This window comes from Salmo salar, chromosome 11 (assembly GCF_965601325.2).
Source record: "Salmo salar chromosome 11, fSalSal1, whole genome shotgun sequence".
Lineage (NCBI taxonomy): Eukaryota > Metazoa > Chordata > Actinopteri > Salmoniformes > Salmonidae > Salmo > Salmo salar.
The window spans coordinates 104,310,591-104,331,291 of NC_138301.1; the positions used below are offsets into that span (position 1 = coordinate 104,310,591).

Below are 20,701 nucleotides of genomic sequence, written 5' to 3' on the forward strand. Positions count from 1 at the left end.
CATTTTGATCTCTAATTTGATACAAAGGTTATTTGAAAGACCATAGTTACCAACGTGTGTTTTCAATAATTGGGAGTTGGGGATACGACTGTACATATGAAGGTGTCATTTTCTCTCCCACTACTATAGCACATTCCAGAGAAGCATGATGAGTCCTTTGGAAGTCTTGAATATTTCTGGCCTCTAACAAGATATGTCATTCCCTGGAGCAGTTTTCCAAGTCTATTTATAAGTCAACTCAAAAGGACAGCAAAGATCTGTCTCCATGAGATATTTGAATAGATGATGCTCGGTGGCTTTTTCAAGCAAATTGTGAGGACTACTTGCCTTGTGTTTTGTGCTTTACAACAATGCAGGTGAGCTTTACATCAGGGGTAGACTGGGACCAAAACTCGGCCCTGGCATTTCTAACACACCGGACCATTTTCTTTTGTTGAGGCCTCGACACCTCAACACTCCTCAAAGCCCACATCATCAGCCAGATCATTATAATTTTGCAGGGGAAAAAAAACGACGTTTGACACGGCAACTGGGCTAAAAACAGACCAGCCCATTTGGCATTTGTCCGAAATGCCAGATGGCCCGTCCACCCCAGCTTTACATTTTAAGCAAACATCTCCATTCATCACATATGATGGCATGATAGTGTCAGGCCAATGATGACCACAGTTTTTAATTTATTGTCATGATATCATCATCATGTATACAACTATACATTGAGTATACCAAACATTAGGAACACCTTCCTAATACTGAGTTGCATTCGTCGGGGCATGGACTTTATAAGGTGTTGAAAGTGTTCCACAGGGATGCTGGCCCATGTTGACTCCAATGCTTACCACAGTAGTGTCAAGTTGGCTGGATGTCCTTTGGGTGGTTGGCCATTCTTTATACACATGAGAAACTGTTGAGCGTGAAAAACCCAGCAGTGTTGCACTTCTTGACACAAACCGGTGTGCCTGGCACCTACTACCATACCCCATTCAAAGGCACTTACATTTTTTGTCTTGCCCATTCACCCTCTGAATGGCACACATACACAATCCATGTCACAATTCTCTCAAGGCCTAAAAATCTGTCTTTAACCCGACTCCTCCCATTCATTTACACTGATTGAAGTGGATTTAACAAGTGACATCAACAAGGGATCATAGCTTTTCACCTGGATTCACCTGGTCAATCTGTGTCATGGAAAGAGCTGGTGTTCTTAATGTTTGTATGCTCTGTGTATGTATGTCCACCAATGGTAGAACAATAGTTTTTTACATATAATTTTGTAAAAATTGGATATTTCCACTCAACCCCAGACTGTGCAGGGTTATGGTTAGCTTTGGTTATGACACAATAGATCAAAATACATCACTGCAGTAGAAAGTGTAAGCCATGAAGCTAAATCATCCTCTGCTTTCTGACCCTTTTCTGCTTTTTCCCCTCAGTGGAGCAGTCATCAATTTCTGGCCCATGTTAATGCACCCTTTCAATATTTGATGTTTTTATATGGAGTGCTGACAATAGAACATGGAAATGGAGGGCACATTTTGCCGATCTAGTTCAATGGCTCTGTATCCATATTCTTAACAGAGCAAGGCACTCCAATCCTCTGAGTGCTTCTCCTCTACTGGGGCCATTTTCAAAGTTTAGAGGCTCTGTGTGTTTGTGAATGAGAATCTTTGTCTCATGTAAGTATCAATGTGCTATCTTCACAAGACCAGATAGATGACACTGGCCACATGCTCTTTGTCCTCAACAATCTCTCCAAATATCTTCACCACTCCAGATACAACAACACAGGGAACAGGACTCTGCTGCTGTTTAATTATTTGTCATTTTTATTTTATATTATTTATTTTTTATATTTTTCTTCTTAACTTCTTAAAGCATTGTTGGTTAAGGACTTGTAAGTAAGCATTTCACTGTAAGGTCTACACCTGTTGTATTCGGCGCATGTGACAAATAAAACTTGATTTGGAAAATGAACCAGAGAACACAAAATGATCTTAAGGATCGTAGACAACAGTTAGTGCTAGGTGTCTACCTTAAAGTCTCCACCTCTCTTCACACAGAGTTTGATGTTTGGCCAAGATTGGGTATGAGGGGTAAGCTGTGCTATGGCTTGAGTTGAATAAGGGGCAAACATTACACTTCTCAGCAGGAGTCACTTTGTGTCTTTATTCAGGAAATAGGTCATGAATGGAGGTATCCTCTCATTAATGTGTCATGGTTGTAATCTAATTAAAATCTGGTACAAGAAGAAACTCTCTTGTCTTTTCCTTTACTTGTACTCAAGTCTGTCTTCATATCCCGACAGCCCTTATGAGAAAGCAACACACCAACAAATAGGTGTAACCTCCCACGACAGCTTGGAATTGCAACGGTAAAGAACTTATTACATTTTTCAATAGATTTTTTTGCAACTGAGTATTTTATTTACCTTTTGGGGACTAACACAATAAAATAAATTAATCAAAATGTAAATTAAACAATAGATATTAGTCCTCAAAGGGCAAACGAAAAGACACTGTCATTCTTTACTGTATAAGCCTTTATTAGTCAAAAGTCAGTTGTTTGAATGATAACCCTTTTTATACCACATACTTTAACACCTTGTATTTGTAAAAAAACACATTTTGCTCAAACACCTAAAAAAGCTGATTGACACTATAACATTAATTGGCATAGACAAAAAAAGGAAATACGACTTCATATTATAGAAATGTTGATAGAAAACTCATACCCCAAATGAAATAAAACACCTCATTAGATAACTGACCAAAATAAAGCGCTCAATGAGAACAAAACAATTACAGTACAAAAACTAAATCCATTTTACTTCCAGGGCAGGTTGCAAGTAGAAATACATTTTCTTTTTATGAGAAAACCACAACTGCAGTAATAATAACAATCCATAACAAAATGCAACAAAATACAGCCAATTACAAAAAAAATATATAAAAAAATAACAATAATAATACTGATTAAAATCTTTGAAATAGATAAGGGTTGTTGGCCTTTAAATCTGTTTAGCCAATTTTTACAGAATTTTTTCCCTAGCTATTTGTTTTGCAAGTATGTTTTCCCTGGTAAAATCTCCTTGAAAAGGGAGGTATACTGATGTATAATTGGGACTCAGCACAACCTCCTGCAAGTATCATCATAATCAGCAGCAGACCAGAACCCCCCAGTCCAGAGGCAACTCATTTAAGAGAGACGGCTGGGAATACCCACTCAGCATGCAATCCCATGGCTTAAATTCAGATGCTACTGGTGAGCTTCCTTTACATCCTTTGTAGCTGGAGGGTGATTGATGTTAGTGCTAAAGCTAAACTTGATAAAACTACAGTTTGTACTTGGTGTATCGATTCCAAATTGTATGTGCTACACATTAAGTAAAAATGATAGATAGGTACATATTGTTCATGTTAACGATGAATCAGATAATGTACATTCTATTTTTTTGTTTTTCTCCAGTTTTATTGAATGTATAGTTTGCTTTACAGTGTTTTGTCAAGCTGGCTGTAAAACAAGTGCAACTAGAGCATGTAAACACTGGGTCCTTCCTTTCCTGGCTGTGAGAATGAAACTGATGAACAGTGTGGAATAGAAAAATACGAAAATAAACCTCTCCAAACTTAGGTCATGCAAAACAAAACCTTTATATTCTCTTCTTAAAATGTAATTTTTTTAGGCTTTGTTTGCAGAAATATGCCAATGCTATAGAAGCTGTCCATGCCATTAGCAGTGAAGCTAGCTGCTATTATGAACTTCCCTGTTTTTTTTTTCATGCATTAAGAAATATTTAGCGAAAGATAACATATTTACAGTACAATTCACATGTAATTACACATATACACAAGAGGCAAGAAAATTCCCATTGGAATGAGTTCAACAGTTTCTTTTTACCTCCACTACTCCTTGTACATTAATGTGTCAACAAAATAGATGTGGCATAACCAAAATAAATCATCACATGAAAAATGTGTTTCCTCACAGCTTTCAAAAAACATGAACGTGGTTTACATTTCCACATATAGTAGGTGTGAGTTCAATGTAATGAGGATATTTACTGCAAGCATGCAAGGGTTTCCATACGGACCAATCATTAGTGCTTTTTGTAAAATTAAGGAAGTTATGTTTTACTGTATGTTACAGGAAAGAATACCTGTCGTTATGTGTGAAAAGAAAGAAATGCATGAGCTATCTAGTGCATTTAAGTAAAATTCAGATCAAATGGATTATTTGGATTATTTCCAATCAAAAGGGCAAAATCTTCTACTTTTACTTGATATGTTCACTATGCCGTTTAAATGCAAATGCTAAACTACTACATCTTCCCCTAAATTGTTTGTTGAGTTGGATAGCTTTATATATTGTCTTCTTGTTTTTCAAAGCTTTGTATAGTATGCTTTTGTAAGACTTGTTTGGCACTTTAAATAATTGAATTCATTGTATTGCTATTGAAAATTTTCACAAAATGTTTTGGTGAACTCCATCTTGAGGCTATGTAGGCCAGGTGGATTTGTTATTTTGCTCAAGACTTACTTGGCCAATTGGGGGTGGGGAAGTTTATCTACACTGAACAAAAATATAAACGTAACATGTAAAGTGTTTGTCCCATGTTTCATGAACTGAAATAAAAGATCCCAGAAATGTTCCATACGCACAAAAAACATATTTCTCTCAAACGTTGTGCACAAATTTGTTTACATCCCTTTTAGTGAGCATTTATTTTTTGCCAAGATAATCCATCCACCTGACAGGTGTAACATATCAAGAAGCTGATTTAACAGCATGATCATTACACAGGTGCACCTTGTGCTGGGGACAATAAAAGGCCACTCTAAAATGTGCAGTTTTATTACACAACACAATGCCACAGATGTCTCAAGTTTTGAGGGAGCGTGCAATTGGCATGCTGACTGCAGGAATGTCCACCAGAGCTTTTGCCAGAGAATGTAATGTTCATTTCTCTACCATAAGCCGCCTCCAACGTTGTTTTAGAGAATTTGGCAGTAGGTCCAACTGGCTGCACAAATGCAGACCACGTGTATGGCGTTGTTTGGGCGAGCAGTTTGCTGATGTTAACATTGTGAACAGAGTGCCCCATAGTGGCGTTGGGGTTATCGTTTGGGCAGGCATAAGCTATGGACAATGAACACATTTGCATTTTACAGATGGCAATTTGAATACACAGAGATACCGTGACGAGATCATTTTTTAAGGTATCTGTGACTAACAGATGTATATCTGTATTTCCAGTAGATAGATTAGGGCCTAATGCATTTATTTCAATTGACTGATTTCCTTATATGAATGTAACTCAGTAAAATTGTAGAAATTGTTGCATGTTGGGTTTATATTTGTGTCCAGTATAGCATGACGTTTGATATCCAGTGGGCTCCATCCATCCAGCCCTTAACACACCATAGGTGGGAAAAATGTGTAGTACTCGTATTGACCACTGAGAGATGAAAATCAACAGAGCTCAACATTTTATTTACAGGCTGTGGACAATAACAAAATAACAAAAACTGCAAGATGGTGCCAGATCTAGATGCTTTCTGTCTAAGATCTGTTTGGACATCTGGGCCTACTCTGACGATATGATCAGATTTTTCGATGTCTCCAATGAGAAATTAAGGACTGAGCGAACAATATCTTACAGTAAATGCAACATGGCACTGGGTTCATTCTGAATTCTGAAGGCTAAAGCCCATATAATGCCATCTTAACCATGACACAATCCATGTTAAAACCATTAATGGGAATCCTAACGACACTATCAAACCTACATCCTTATATGTGACACCACAGGGGTCGTTTGCCAAAAGGAGATGTATGGTTACAACAACAGTTATGTCATGTTTATGAAGTATTATGTAGACTAATCTGACATAGATCAATAGGGTGCAGAAGCTCCTTCAAATCTGACGCCAGGTTCCTGAGTAACGGCGAGTGACGTCATACTTCGGCCCCCTACAGATTAGTATCATCCACTGATTCTGCTTTAGATTAAACAGAAACTCCCCTTTTTAACTTTTAGTCCCAGTAGCTACTCTGTACTGCTTCATTTTCTGCTGTAGTATAACCTGACACTGCAGGTTAGATTTAGTGCAAACTCTGGTTACTTTCTCTCAAATGTGTTGCAAAGGCTAATCGTCATCGGTGGCACAACTACCACTGTGACAGGTAGAATATTGGAGTGTTATCCAACCATATAGATCCTATTAAAGTATTATAATTCCTAATACTATGCATCCAACTTACTGGGGTTAAAAGTGTCAAGATCCAAGATCCAAGATCTGGTCTCTGCTCCATACTACAGATGTAGGATCTTAATTTGATCACTTTGTTGCAGGAGAACTTTCCTGCAGTGCTTGTAGTGTATTTGAGGTTTAACAAGGCTCCTGAAGTTTGTAATTTCAATTTAGAAATTTCAGACTTGATTTTCCCTTCTGAAAAATGTATCAACCCCTACAAAAATGTCCATTAATTATAATCCACATTATAATTCACATTTCCTGTTGCTGCAGGATTCATTTCCTGCTGTAGCAAACAGACTCAAATTAAGATCCTACATCTGTACGGTCTCTCTCTTTTTCTGTATTTTCTGCACCTCTCTCTCTCTCTCTCTCTCTCTCTCGGCCCCATGGTGCATCCTGTCCTGTGCTAGCCTTCCATGGGGCTTGGCGCTCCCAATTAGAGGTCCATATCCTGCCTGTCTGGTGCCAGCCCGGCCAGGGGACGGAGACGTTGGAGAGAGAAGCTCTTGGAACTTAGGGGAGCCCATCAGTGAGCTCTGAGGAGATTAGTCACTGCAATGTGCAAGGCAGTAACTGTGATGCTCTCAACCTTTTCTCCTCTCCTATCCTCTGGAATGTCCAAAGGACCCCCCATCTCTTTTTTTTGGCTACCTCTGTATCTGATCTGTGACTTTGCTTCCCTCGGTCAACCAGTGCCATTTGATTATCATGCAAACCCAGTAGGTTCTGATTCAACAATGCACTAGATGTTTCAGTCATAACCACGTTTACAATACAACTTTAATGTCCATAGTTACAGCCAACAATGAAAATGTGTCTTCTGCTCTCTTCATTTAAATCTTGGAGGAATCATAAAGGAATTTGTCATTCCCTAGCATGAATATCAAATGCACTGCACTTCATTGCATTGTTGAATCAAAGCAATACTAGTTTAAACATGGAGATAGTCTGTAAATGCCTGTTTTAATGTATGAATGCATTTGCTCTCCTCTTCACTCTAGACAGAACCAAATAACGAAAAAAAAAGGTATTGTTTTTCTCCTGTAAAGGTACAGTTTGGATCAACATGGCATCAACCCTGCAGTGGACATATCATTGGTTAGTGGATCTGAGCCAATGGAAATGAGTGACTTTAAGAGCAAAATAAAAAAATAAAATGGGGATTACAGGCCTTTTTGGTTGTCTCTTTAGTTCATGGCTATTTATCACACATCTTGTCTTGCCTCTAGAAACTTAAAACCCTTTCTTCAGATTCTAATGATGTTTCTGATCTTCTGGGTTTGATCCTCCGTGACATTTGAAGGGTGGGTGGGTCTGCAGTGTTTTCAGAGGTACTGAGTTTTTTTCTAATCCCGCCCCCCTGCTACAACCCTTAAATAAATAGAGTAAATTTGAATTTAAGACAGGCATGTTTCATAGGAACTATAATATCAGTACCCAACATTCTAAGGGTGATTTTTTTTTTTTTTTTTTTTTACAGTGAGAGAGTAGTACAACAACAGGTCACACAATGCGATGAAATGTTGATTTCAATATCAAACAAATAAACAATGGCGATATCTCTTTTTAATGCACAATATTTTTTCTCTCACATCTTTATAGTTGAATAACTTTAAATAATTCACTATAGTTGTCCTTCCTTCCTTACAGAACACAAAGCTGGATATGAGGCAATGAATACTGTATCTACAGATGAATCAAGCACAGGAAGTTAAAGAAAGAGTACAATTATATTTGCCAACTATGTCCTTGAGGATACTGGATGACAAAATGTTCTGTATATGTCTATTTCTCAAACAATGAGTAATTCATACCTGTGACTCTTTTTATAATAATGCACTAACTCTGGAACAAGTGACACTCTCCCAAAAACACAGTATTTTCAAGAAAAAAAAGAATACAATAATCATCATCTTTGTAACCATAATGAAAACACCCCAAAGAACTGCTCTAAAAACAAACATGAGAAGAGAAATTAAGATAAGTTTGCACTGACTCTGGACAGGAACACAGTGGTCTAACATCCCATCCTGATGGGCCCCAATGTAGACCATCATTGTACCAGAGCTGATGTCCCATAAAGAGAACAATTTCACTTGAAAAAATCCAAGGAACGACACATAATCCAAACAAGGTTGCTGTACAGAGTAGAACTGGAGAATTCCTGCATGTTATCCATGGGAGATGGGGGGTAAAGCTGGATATAAGGGACTCTGCCGATGCCTGAACACACAATCCACCTCTGATTTGATGAGCTGCAGTAGAGGACGCTGATTACAGAGTATCAATAAAAAGCCAATGAGACTCTGAGACATCTCTTCTCTCAAGACCTTTCGCTTTCTATTTAGCAAAAATATCATGCAGTCTTTAGTTCCAAAATCCCCCAAACGGATTTGATGGTTGTTTGTTAGTTAGTTAGATGGTTCGTTTGTTTGTTTGTTTCAGGAGAAATTTCAAAGGCTTGAAATGTTTCTCTCGCAATTATTCTTAAACATTCAAGTCATTCTAATAATGCTTTATACAGGAGAAAAGTCCTTCAGATTTACACACACACACACGTGTATATAGAAATATAATATATAGAAATATGCATATACATATGTATCAACTTGTACATGTGTATACATATTTTCAACTGTATCAAAGCCAATTTAATGTGCTCTCAAAATATGGCCCATGATTCCTAGTGGGATGCACATCAATTCACATAGTACAACCAGTAGATTAGGTTGAAAAATCCAAACATGATGGGGAAAAGGACCCGGGACCATTTGTCAATGGTGCTGACATCTGCCAGATTAGGGATTTTCAGCTTGAGCTTGGAGGAGCGCCGTCGTAGCCGACAGTTGGCCCTGCTGCGCATGGCGCTGCGGTCCAGTGAGTGGTGGCTGAAGCCATCACGGGGAGCCATGGGCTTCCTGAACTGGACCCCGGAGCTGTCGAATGACATCACTGAATTCCGGGAGTCACTGACACTACTTCCCACGTCTGACGGCATCACCTCGTTATTCATCTCCAATGTGGTGAGAAGGATGTTCCCATAAGCGTCCACCTTGGAGGACAGAGGAGGGGAGAGAGAGAATGTCAAGGTGAAGCAGAACACGGTGACATTACCCCAAACTGGCCTAATAATAATCTACTCCCTCCCACCCACCCACCCATTTCATTTTCATTTCCAATTTTCAAGCTAAAGCAAATGTAATGATGTGGAAGGAAATGTAATCTTTTCATGCCTCTTTAAAGAATTCTGAATTTATGCACTTTTCCCATTTTCTCCCTTATAGCTGATGCCTTACGGTGCTTTTTCACTGAGAGTAAATTGACACAAATTAATTGCCATCACTCTATCAACCATTTTATCAGACCTCTATTAGGCTGCAGTCCCACAGCTCATGTGATTTCTAAATGCATGTACCCCAACTTTTCTTTGCTCCTCGAGGTACAGATTTCTTCTCTGTGTATATGACCTGAGGGTGTTGGTTTGAAACGGCGTGGCAATGGAGTCCTTGCAATGAAAAAAACATTATTCAACATTAAACGCCTATAAAACACTGACAATTAAGCACATCTTAAAAATACAGAATGCATAAACATAAGGTTAACAAGAACAACTTTGCATAAGCATGGCATGTCATATTTCAGACACAGAGACAAGGGGCTTCATTCAGTCAGAGCGTTTTAGCATTTTCCCCTGAATACTAATGTTTCTGCCTGCATACCCATTAAACTTTGTCAAAAGTGGGTGAATGTTGGTAAAAATGCAACTCCCAGGACAGCACAGTGGTAAGACAGAATCAAAACAAAGACAACAACCCGAGAGGAGAATGGGAATGTAGTTCAATGAACAGCTACAGTATATCTCAATGCCAAAAAACAATGTTCATTAAAATCAAAGAGTCAGTGCTGGAGAAAAAGCAATGGAGGATGGCTGTTGTATATGTATCTGGTGGAGGTAGCATCTTCAGGTTTGTGAAAGTACTGTCTTATGTCAAACCAACATAAAGGAATGCGTATTTTGCAGTCTTGTGATGTCTGTGCTAGGGATTCTCAAAAAAACAAACAATGATTGTTTTATGCTAGGATTCTGATTCTGATACAGAGAGAAAGAAGGAAGCTGAAGATGCAAACCTGTTCCCTCAGGCGCTTCTCTTCGTATCGCGGGCGCTCGTTGTTGGTTTTGTTCAGCCGCTCGTGGATTTTCTTCTGTTGCTGGGGGCCCCGGCCAAAGAACACGTAGTTTACGAAGGCATATTCGAGCAGGGCCAGAAACACAAACACAAAACAGCCCATGAGGTAGACGTCGATGGCTTTCACATACGGGATCTTTGGGAGGGTCTCCCTAAGGTGGGTGTTAATGGTTGTCATGGTGAGCACTGTTGTAACACCTGGAAATTGCAAACACAAACATAAATAGATTGTTATTAGATATAAATCAGTAGTCATCACCATTAAAGTAAAATATTTGGTCCAAAGTGCAAGGTAATGATTTTGAGTAGGAGGTTTGTGCGCCTCTAAATATTGTTTGACAAGTTGCCGCTGCTGGGTAGATTTATAGCTTTCTGTTTTCAATGGAAAGTGCAAATTATGAGTGGTAGTAAAGGCTCGTTTTTGTAAGTGGGAGATGGTCACTAATCTGTTTATGGCGATTCAGAATTGTGCTTTGCGTAGCATTTTGTACTGCAACATGTTAGAGCAAACTTGTGAGAAATGTTGAAGACAACCTTGCCCACTGATTTCACTGAAAAAACATTGTGATGCAGAAACACTGCAGTGGAGATGGAGTCTTACCCAGGGCCACCCGAGCTGCAGAGGCATCGTAGTTGATCCAGAAGGAGACCCAGGAGAGGATGGTGATCAGGATGGAGGGCATGTATGTCTGCAGGATGAAGTAGCCTATGTTCCTTTTAATCCTGAAACTCAACGATAGCCTGGGATAGGAACCTTTCACAGTGAACAAGAGAGAAGGAGAGAGGATGGAGTGATGGAGTGATTGAGAGGGGCAGAGGAAAACACATCAGTGCAGAAAAGGAAGAACCGCTGGCACAATTTATGAGTTCCAAAGTCTGCACTTTGACAATGCGCGGGGTAGTCATTTCTCCATTCATTCAGACTGAGCACTTCATTTCCCCAAAGCAATGGATTCCTTTCCAGGGACAAGTTCGATTCCAATTAAACATGGCAGAAAGTCGCAAGCACAGCAGATTTTTCTGCAAGCCCCCCATCTCAGCAGGCAGCTCCAGCATCCCTCTGAGAATTGTCATGGAGAGCTGCTGTGTTTTTCTCTGTTTAGCACTTTCTCTGTCCTCTAAATATCACCAAAATGGGATTTAAAAAGGCCCGTAATTGGAGAGCATGTCTTCTCACTACTTAAGTGAGGAGGAGGAACCCACATGAGACTGTGATATAGCTAGTGGGGTGAACCTATGGCGCTGAACATTAATGCATGTTGCAGAGAAAAATGTCAGCTCGTTATGATGAGACATTAATTGGTTGCATTGAATGTATTGATTATTCAAACAAGCTCAACAACAAGTTGTTAATGAGAAAGATAGATTCCCCTGTGGCTTTGACTTTCCCCTACTTCAGCTAGAGAGAAATGTTTACCGCTATGAATGCATAACTAATTCCCTCAAGGGAGTTTGTATGACCACTTTATCAAAATGAGAGAAAGGGCCTAAGATAGTCATGATGGTTTTAATTTAAAAGGCAATCGACTGTGTGCTACACACAATGAAAAATGACCCTTTCATCTCCCTGGTCTGGTAAATCTTTTAATGAATCAATATCCGGACATACATATTTTATTCCTTTCTGCTATACCTCGTGAATATAAATAAACAAGTGCACACACAAGGGCAAGACTACTTAAAGAATAGACTACTAAATGAACTCAAGTTAACTGTCACATGGAGATTACTTTAAATATTCTGCAGGAGACGTTCTCTGAACTGTTAAGCAGCTAGTTGGAAGTGCTACCCATTGGAATAACATTAATAACACAAAACAGTGAGTGGAACTGGACTGACAGTTTAACTAATCCTACAAGCAAGCCTACATTATATCATTGTTAAGTTGAAAAATAACTAACATGTACATACAGGACCATTAAAATGTATTTCTGCATATGTCTTAGAATGTATTCTTATGGCATTACTACCCCTTCAGCACAGATATGAGGTGTGGAGGCCTTACCTGTGGTAAACCTGACCTCCCTGGACACCAGGCGAAGTGCTACGATGGAGAACTGAGGAAGCTCCAGCTTGTCCACCCCCGTCACTGCAGTGTCACCTCCGTGCCAGTAGAAAACAATGTCGTCTGTGGTGTACCCATCTGTCTCAGGTTACAGAGAATAGGTGGAGAGGATTTGAGGAGAATGAACAGGTTCAGTACTGGTAGAATATCTCACCTTTGACATTAGGGAAGCAGAATGGACCAAAGCAGAGGAGAATAGGCCTTCAGTCCCTTGGTACTGTATATAACATGGTCACCCACTTAGCTAAACTGTATGACAACAACTCAAATCAAAATGTATTTGTCACATGAGCCGAATAGAACAGGTATAGACTCTACTTTGAAATGCTTACTTATGAGCCCGTTCCCAACAATGCAGAGTTGAAAAGCAAGAATAATTTGCTAAAAATAAAAAATGAAATAGTAACACAATAAAATAACAAACACAGGGCTATATACAAGGAGTACCGGTACTGAGTCAATGTGCAGGGTTACAAGGTAGTTGAGGTAATTGAGATAATGTACATGTAGGTAGGGGTAATAGTGACTAGGTAATCAGGATAGATAATAAACAGAGTAGCAGCAGCGTATGTCAAGAGTGTGAAAGAGTAGGAAAGTGTGTCTATGTGTGAGTGTGTTTGTGTGTGGCGTCAATGTGCATGTATGTGTGTGTTTTGTGTGAGCGTATGTAGTGTATGTGTGTGTGCATGTGTGTGTTGGAGTGTTAGTGTAATATGTTGTGAGTGTGTGGGTAGTCCTGTGATTGTGCATAGAGCTGGTGCAAGAGAGTCAGTGCAAATAAAAAGGGGGTCAATGCAAATAGTCAGGGTAGCCAGTTGATTAACTGTTCAGCAGTCTCTGTTTCCTATAGTCCACAATCAGCTCTTTTGTCTTGCTGACGTTGAGGAAGAGGTTGTTGTCCTGGCACCACACTCCCAGGTCTCTGACTTCCTCCCTGTTGGCGGTCTCATTGTCGTTGGTGATCAGGCCTACACACCGTCGTGTCGTCGGCAAACTTAACAATGGTGTTGTATTCGTTTGCAGCCACACAGTCTTGGGTGAACAGAGTGTACAGGAGGGGACTAAGCACGTACCCCTGACGGGCCCACGTGTTGAGGGTTAGCGTGGCACATGTGTTGTTGCCCACCCTCACCACTTGCCTTTCAAAGCATTTTATGGCTACAGATGTGAGTGCTACGGGGCAATAGTCATTTAGACAGGTTACCTTGGCATTCTTGGGCACAGGGACTATGATGGTCTGCTTGAATCATGTAGGTATTAGAGACTGGATCAGGGAGAGGTTGAAAATGCCAGTGAAGACACTTGCCAGCTGGTCAGCGCATGCTCTGAGTATGCGTCCTGGTAATTTGTCTGGCACTGCAGCCTTGTGAATGCTAAATCTGTTTAAAGGTCTTACTCACATTGGCTACTGAGAGCGTGATCACACAGTCATCCGGAACAGCTGGTGCTCTCATGCATGGTTCAGTGTTGCTAGCCTCAAAGCGAGTTTAGCTTGTCTGGTAGCCTCTCATAACTGGGCAGCTCATGGCTGGGATTCCCTAATCCGTGATAGTTTGCAAGCCCTGCCACATCCAATGAGCATCAGAGCTGGAGTAGTAGGATTCGATCTTAGTCATGTATTGATTCTTTTCCTGTTTGATGGTTTGTCGTAGGCGGGACTTCTTATAATCGTCCGGATTAGTGTCTCACTCCTTGAAAGCGGCAGCTCTAGACTTTAGCACAGTGCGGATGTTGCCTGTATCCATGGCTTCTGGTTGGGATGTGTATGTACGGTCACTGTGGGGACGATGTCGTCGAAGCACTTATTAATGTGGTAAACTCCTCAATACCATCGGATGAACCCCAGAACATATTCCAGTTTGTGCAAGCGAAACAATCCTGTAGCTAGGCATTCGCTTCATCGGTCCACTTCCGTATTGAGTAAGTCACTGGTACTTCCTGTTTGAGTTTTTCATTGTAAGCAGCAATCAGGGGGATAAAGTTATGGCCAGATTAGCCCATAGAAACACACTGAATAACAGATTAATCCATGGAAAAACAGACAGTAAAACATTGAATCAAAAGGAAGTATGTTTTGAACTGTGTGTCCTATATCTGAGAGATATAAAAAAGCTCCGATTTTTATGTTTTATTTTTTTACTGTGGAATTACCTGTATAACATTGACGTGGAAATACCCTATTTACTTCCATTCATTTTTTGGCCCAGTAACGGATTACCTCCATCGTGTCTGTGAGAGTCCCATCTTTCCATAGAGTGGTCATATCAATTTCAAGACCGTTTGGACGCTACAGATGTTATCATGAGAAGACTGATTTTTGAGATGTCTCCTGGTATGACAAACACTGTTGTAGCTCTGCCACCTTCCACCGGAGATGTGGAAGGCCGACATTTGTGGATGTGGTGGATTGAGACGCAGCCCATGCAAAACAGATATCTCTAGCTTAAAGAGACAGACTTTGACGTGGATTTATTTTATTTATTATGCCCCGAATGGAGCCTGAAGTTATTTTAACATTTTATATATATATACAGTATCATCAAGGGGCCCAGCTCATAAGGCCCCTTGATGATGTGAGGCCTGAGGCAATTGCCTCTACTGCCTATGGTGAGTCCACCAGTGTCTCCAGGGATCCCTCACAATGCCAGTGGAATCAGTGAGAAGTATGAGATAGCTTTACAGTGCCTTCGGAAGTATTCAGACCCCTTGACTTTTTCCACATTTTGTTACGTTACAGCCTTATTCTAAAATTGATTAAATCGTTTTTCCCCTCATCAATCTACACACAATACTTCATAATGGCAAAGCAAAAATAGTTTTTTAGAAATGTTTGCACATTTATTACCAATAAAAAACAGAAATACCAAATGTAAAAAATAATTCAGACCCTTTACTCAGTACTTTGTTCAAGCACCTTAGGCAGCGATTACAGCATCGAGTCTTCTTGGGTATGATGCTACAAGCTTTGCACACCTGTATTTGGGGAGTTTCTCCCATTCGTCTCTGCACATCGTGTCAAGCTCTGTCAGGTTGAATTGGGAGCATTGCTGCACAGCTATTTTCAGGTCTCTCCAGAGATGTTCGATCGGGTTCAAGTTGGGCCACTCAAGGACATTCAGAGACTTGTCCTGAAGCCACTCCTGCATTGTCTTGGCTGTGCGCTTAGGGTCGTTGTTCTGTTGGAAGGTGAACCTTCGCCCCAGTCTGAGGTCCTGAGCACTCTGGAGCAGGTTTTCATCAAGTATATATCTGTACTTTGCACCTTTCATCTTTGCCTCGATCCTGACTAGTCTCCCAGTCCCTGCCACTGAAAAACATCCCCACAGCATGATGCTGCCACCACCATGCTTCACCATAGGGATGGGGCCAGGTTTCCTCCAGAAGTGATGCTTGGCATTCAGAGAATCTTATTAGTCATGGTCTGAGAGTCTTTAGGTGCCTTTTGACAAACTCCAAGTGGGCTGTCATATGCCTTTTACTGAGGAGTGGTTTCCGTCTGGCCACTCTACAATAACGGTCTGATTGGTGGAGAGCTGCAGAGATGGTTGTCCTTCTGGAAGTTTCTCCCATCTTCACAGAGGAACTCTAGAGCTCTGTCAGAGTGACCATCGGATTTTTGGTCACCTCCCTGACCACGGCCATTCTCCCCCGATTGCTCGGGCGGCCAGCTCTAGGAAGAGCCTTGGAGGCTACTGTGTTCTTGGGGACCTTCAATGCTGCAGACATTTTTTGGTACCATTCCCCAGATCTGTGCCTCGACACAATCCTGTCTCTGAGCTCTACGGACAATTCCTTCAACCTCATGGCTTGGTTTTTGCTCTGACATGCACTGTCAACTGTGGGACCTTATATAGACAGGTGTGTGCCTTTCCAAATCATGTCCAATCAATTGAATGTTCCACATATTTAGAAGCAAACTGAAAATCATATCAACATGGCATGTATTGTGGACCCTTTACCACAGTGAAGTAGGCTATAAACAGCTGTACCGTTATCCTGAATTTTAATTGTATGCCCTCATAATTTGCGTGGATGAAATTTGGAGACCCAAGCTACAGGCTTCTGTATCAGCCACTATCAGGAGTCACCGTAAGTAATACCCACATACATTTATAACTGTCACTTTAGTGTTAGTGGATCATATTAGGTGTATTCTAGTGAGTTTGTTGACAAAATTCTAATAAAAGGTACACTGTATTTAAAGGGATGGCTTAAGATAAATGTACTGAAAACCCTATTGAATGAAAACTACACAAGAAAAGCTACATCAAAATCCCCTGGGAGTCAAAGCTACATCAGAATCACCTGGGAGTCAAAGCTACATCAGAATCACCCGGGAGTCAAAGCTACATCAGAATCACCAGGGAGTCTAAGCTACATCAGAATCACCAGAGAGTCTAAGCTACATCAGAATCACCCAGGAGTCAAAGCTACATCAGAATCACCTGGGAGTCAAAGCTACATCAGAATCACCCGGGAGTCAAAGCTACATCAGAATCACCAGGGAGTCTATGCTACATCAGAATCACCAGAGAGTCTAAGCTACATCAGAATCACCCAGGAGTCAAAGCTACATCACAATCACCGGGGAGACAAAGCTACATCAGAATCACCCGGGAGTCAAAGCTACATCAGAATCACCAGGGAGTCTATGCTAGAGGGTGAAGTTAGACTGTGTGGAGAATTTTGGTCGAATTACTTGGGTTTCATCTCTCAGTAACACCTCAAGCCTGCAGGCATAACACATTATAATGCAGTTAAAATGCATTGTAAGACTTCTCGTTTCAGAAAATATGTGAATTACACATCTGCAACCCATACTGCAAAAGGTTAAATTCCAAATATGTTTTGTAAATATTGACAGAAACAACAAGAAGTAAACAACATGAAATTCAATAGGCTACTAGAGACATACAGTACCGTATGACAGGTCTAAATGTTGGCTTTTATTTTAAATGTACTTGAGATGAATTTGAAAAAAAACTAACTGTCTGGGATCATGGGCTGTCCCTAGCTGTGTTACCCAGTGAAAGTGTCAGGGTGACATTCCTGCTGAGATCCTTGACAAGCCCAGGCAGGCAGTTGTGAGAGGGGGAGGGGGTGTTACTTAGCCAGAGTGGGGAGGAATGGGGGTGAAGACGTTTGTATTAAGTCCACCTACAGCTTTCGATTTCCAGGGTGCAGTTCTGTTCGTCGAGCGGGTACCTCCTCAAGTCCATCATGCAAGCTGCTGTGGTGGTTATTCTGGAAAAAAAGGAGAGCAGAGACATAGAGTGTGAGAGAAAAGGGGGGTAGAGAGAACCACTGTTACCTTGGTAACCTTTGAGAAATGGTAGCTTAGCCTTGACTGCACCATGTGAATCTTTAAATGAGCAATGTTAGGCAGTTGTCTCGTTTTGAAAAAAAGAAAAAAGGAAATGCAATCATTGGCAGTCTAGTGTTGCATACAGACCTGTCCAAGGTCTATTTCTTAGGAGCGAGGGATGAGAAAGGAAGGGGGAAGGAGAGAAAGATACATGTGGGTTCGTTTCTCATAATCTGGCCAACTGTTTGAGACCTTCCATAATAGCCGTGATTTGTGTGTGATAAATTTACCAGTGCAGCACATTTTAATAATTACATCTGCTCTGTTAAATCATACCAGCTTTCACCTGTTTTCAGGCTTCTGGTTTAAATGAAATACGGAGCTCACTGGTTTGCCTGAATGGAAAAAGTAACTGAGTTACAACTCATCACCCCTGTGTGTTAGATGGACTGCCCATTCACAGAGAGAGTTTGATAGGTACACAGTTTGTGTGTTTGTGTGTTTTAGGAGGCAAGGGAGAGTGGTGGGGAAGTTCACCCTTTACAACAGCCTATTTTACATTTGGGATCCATAATTTAAGATGCCTAAGTCCATGCTGTCTTCCAGGTTGCTGGACAATTCAGCATATAGCAAGAGGCTGGTAGTGTGCAGGCTAATACAAGCCACTACAACTACTGTCAAACACAAGTGTATAGAGTGCAAAAGAAAAACAATGTGGAGTGTTTTCTGCAGGGGCTATACAACCATGATGAAAACAGAACACACAGTTCCATACAGTAAGTCACCTTTTGTGATGACGTATTTTTGACTACCTTCACTTTGTTGTGTTAAGGCATGATGCCGTAGCAAAGGTATTCTGACTCTCCCCAAGGCCCAACACACCATAACCTCATCATCACTCCCCTCCGGCTATATCATAGACAAAGGGCATTTCACTCTGCACTGCATATTGTTTTCTATCTCACAGCTTTACTGTACATGACTCCTGTAAAGCAAAGCTGCAACATGTTGGGTGAAGAAACAAAGCCTGTGACCCCTGGGGCTCCGGCTGCTGTGTTGCTTTGAAAGGGCCCCAAGATGCTCCTCTCCCCCCAGCAGCCCCCCAGTCATCTGGGTGGGTCCCTGTGAGAACCTCACTGCAGACTCACTGTCTGGGCTGGTTCATTGATGAAACTGGGACATTGTGATGATGAGGGATTAGAAGGTTTTTTGTTGCCTTTTTCTGGGGCACAGAATTCTGGATGGGAAGTGCGCCGCCTCCTCCTCCTCCTCACATCCCAGCAAAACAAAATAGCCAGGAATAAGTGGTGTGCTATATTTGTTTGTCTCGTGCAGTACAATAGTGACTACTACATTCGTTCTGTTGCACAATAAAAACAATGTTGTGTCACTGTGTCGTGCCTGCTGAAAGCACTCCAGGTTATACTGTAAGAGAAGCTCACATGTCAATCAATCAAATTAACAGGAAAGTATGAATTTTTATGTCTTCCTGTGAATGGTAAAGGGGTCATGGTCTTTACGATAAGTCATAGAGGCTCACCTCACCCCAAATCTAATGGCACAATCTTAAAATCGGTAAAATTATATTTTCACATTAACAAATAACCTTCAATTCATTACATGTTCATCTCTTTTATCAAAATTAAGAGAACCAATAAATACATTTACTCAATAACATTTAATTTTTCAAATTATCTTTCTCAAAAAGTTTGTATATAGTCCCATAAAATAATCTGTACTCTTAATACCTCCCCACCCCACCCCATTTCTTTTGTTGATTTGAATTAAACATTTGGCAATCCCACTTGCAATTCCCCATGACCCCAGCTTTGAATAGCACTGCCCTACAGTCCCTCTGTACTCTACACAGGATTCTGTCCTCACTTTATGATTCTGTCCTCAATTCATTCCTCCACCTTTTCACCAACTCCCTCTGGGCAGCAGGAGAAGCTGCTACCGCTTCCACCCCTCCATCCCTCCCTCCCCTGCACCCACAGCTGATTCCACCAAGAGACATATTAAGTAAGCATTTACCAGCCCATTAGTTCCCCGTCTCACTTCCAAACATCATCAAACTCTCTCATTAATACGAAAGTCCCCACATTAAAAAATACTACAGTTTTATATATATAGAATACAAACAGTACTTACTATAGAATTATGTAGTAAACTGTAGAATACTATAGTAAACACTACAATATACTACAGACCACAAAAACAGTACAGTAAATACTACAGAAATGTCTGCAAAAACACTGTACTCCGCAAAAACACGACAGTAATTACTATAGTACAGTGCCTTCCGAAAGTATTCACACCCCTTGACTTTTTCCACATTTTGTTGTGTTACAGTCTGAATTTAGATTGGATTCAATTTAGATTGAAATTGTCACTAGCCTACACACAATACCCAATAATGCCAAAGTGGAATTATATATATATATATATTTTTTTACAAATTCATAAAAAATTATAAGTGGAAATGTCTTGAGTCAATAAGTATTCAACCTCTTTGTTATGGCAAGCCTAAATAAGTTCAGGAGTAAAAATGTGCTTAACGAGTCAATAATAAGTTGCATGGTCTCACTCCGTGCGCAGCAACAGTGTTTAACATGATTTTTGAATGACTACCTCATCTCTGTAGCCCACACATACAATTATCTGCAAGGTCACTCAATCAAGCAGTGAATTTCAAACATAGATTCAACCACAAAGACCAGGGAGGTTTTCCAATGCCTTGCAAAGAACCTTTTGGTAGATGGGTAAAAAAAGCAGACATTGAATATGGTGAAGTCATTAATTCAACTTTGGATGGTGTATTCATACAATCAATACACCCAGTCACTACAAAGATACAGGCGTCCTTCCTAAATTGCCGGAGAGG

At 40.6% G+C, this 20,701-nt stretch overlaps 1 protein-coding gene across 1 annotated transcript in view; it reads right to left on the minus strand.

The window, feature by feature from the left end:
• Window positions 1-2,155: 2,155 nt before the first annotated feature.
• The window catches only part of LOC106563397 (gamma-aminobutyric acid receptor subunit beta-4), a 50,239-nt gene continuing 31,693 nt past the window's right edge, over window positions 2,156-20,701 (minus strand). The window contains exons 5-10 of the mRNA XM_014128913.3: window positions 17,674-17,756; window positions 12,453-12,590; window positions 11,049-11,201; window positions 10,389-10,645; window positions 9,676-9,765; window positions 2,156-9,312 (exon numbers count right to left, since the gene is read on the minus strand). Coding sequence (XP_013984388.1) covers window positions 8,959-9,312; window positions 9,676-9,765; window positions 10,389-10,645; window positions 11,049-11,201; window positions 12,453-12,590; window positions 17,674-17,756 — 1,075 coding nt within the window. The 3' untranslated portion in view covers window positions 2,156-8,958. The remainder of the gene's footprint in view (window positions 9,313-9,675; window positions 9,766-10,388; window positions 10,646-11,048; window positions 11,202-12,452; window positions 12,591-17,673; window positions 17,757-20,701) is intronic.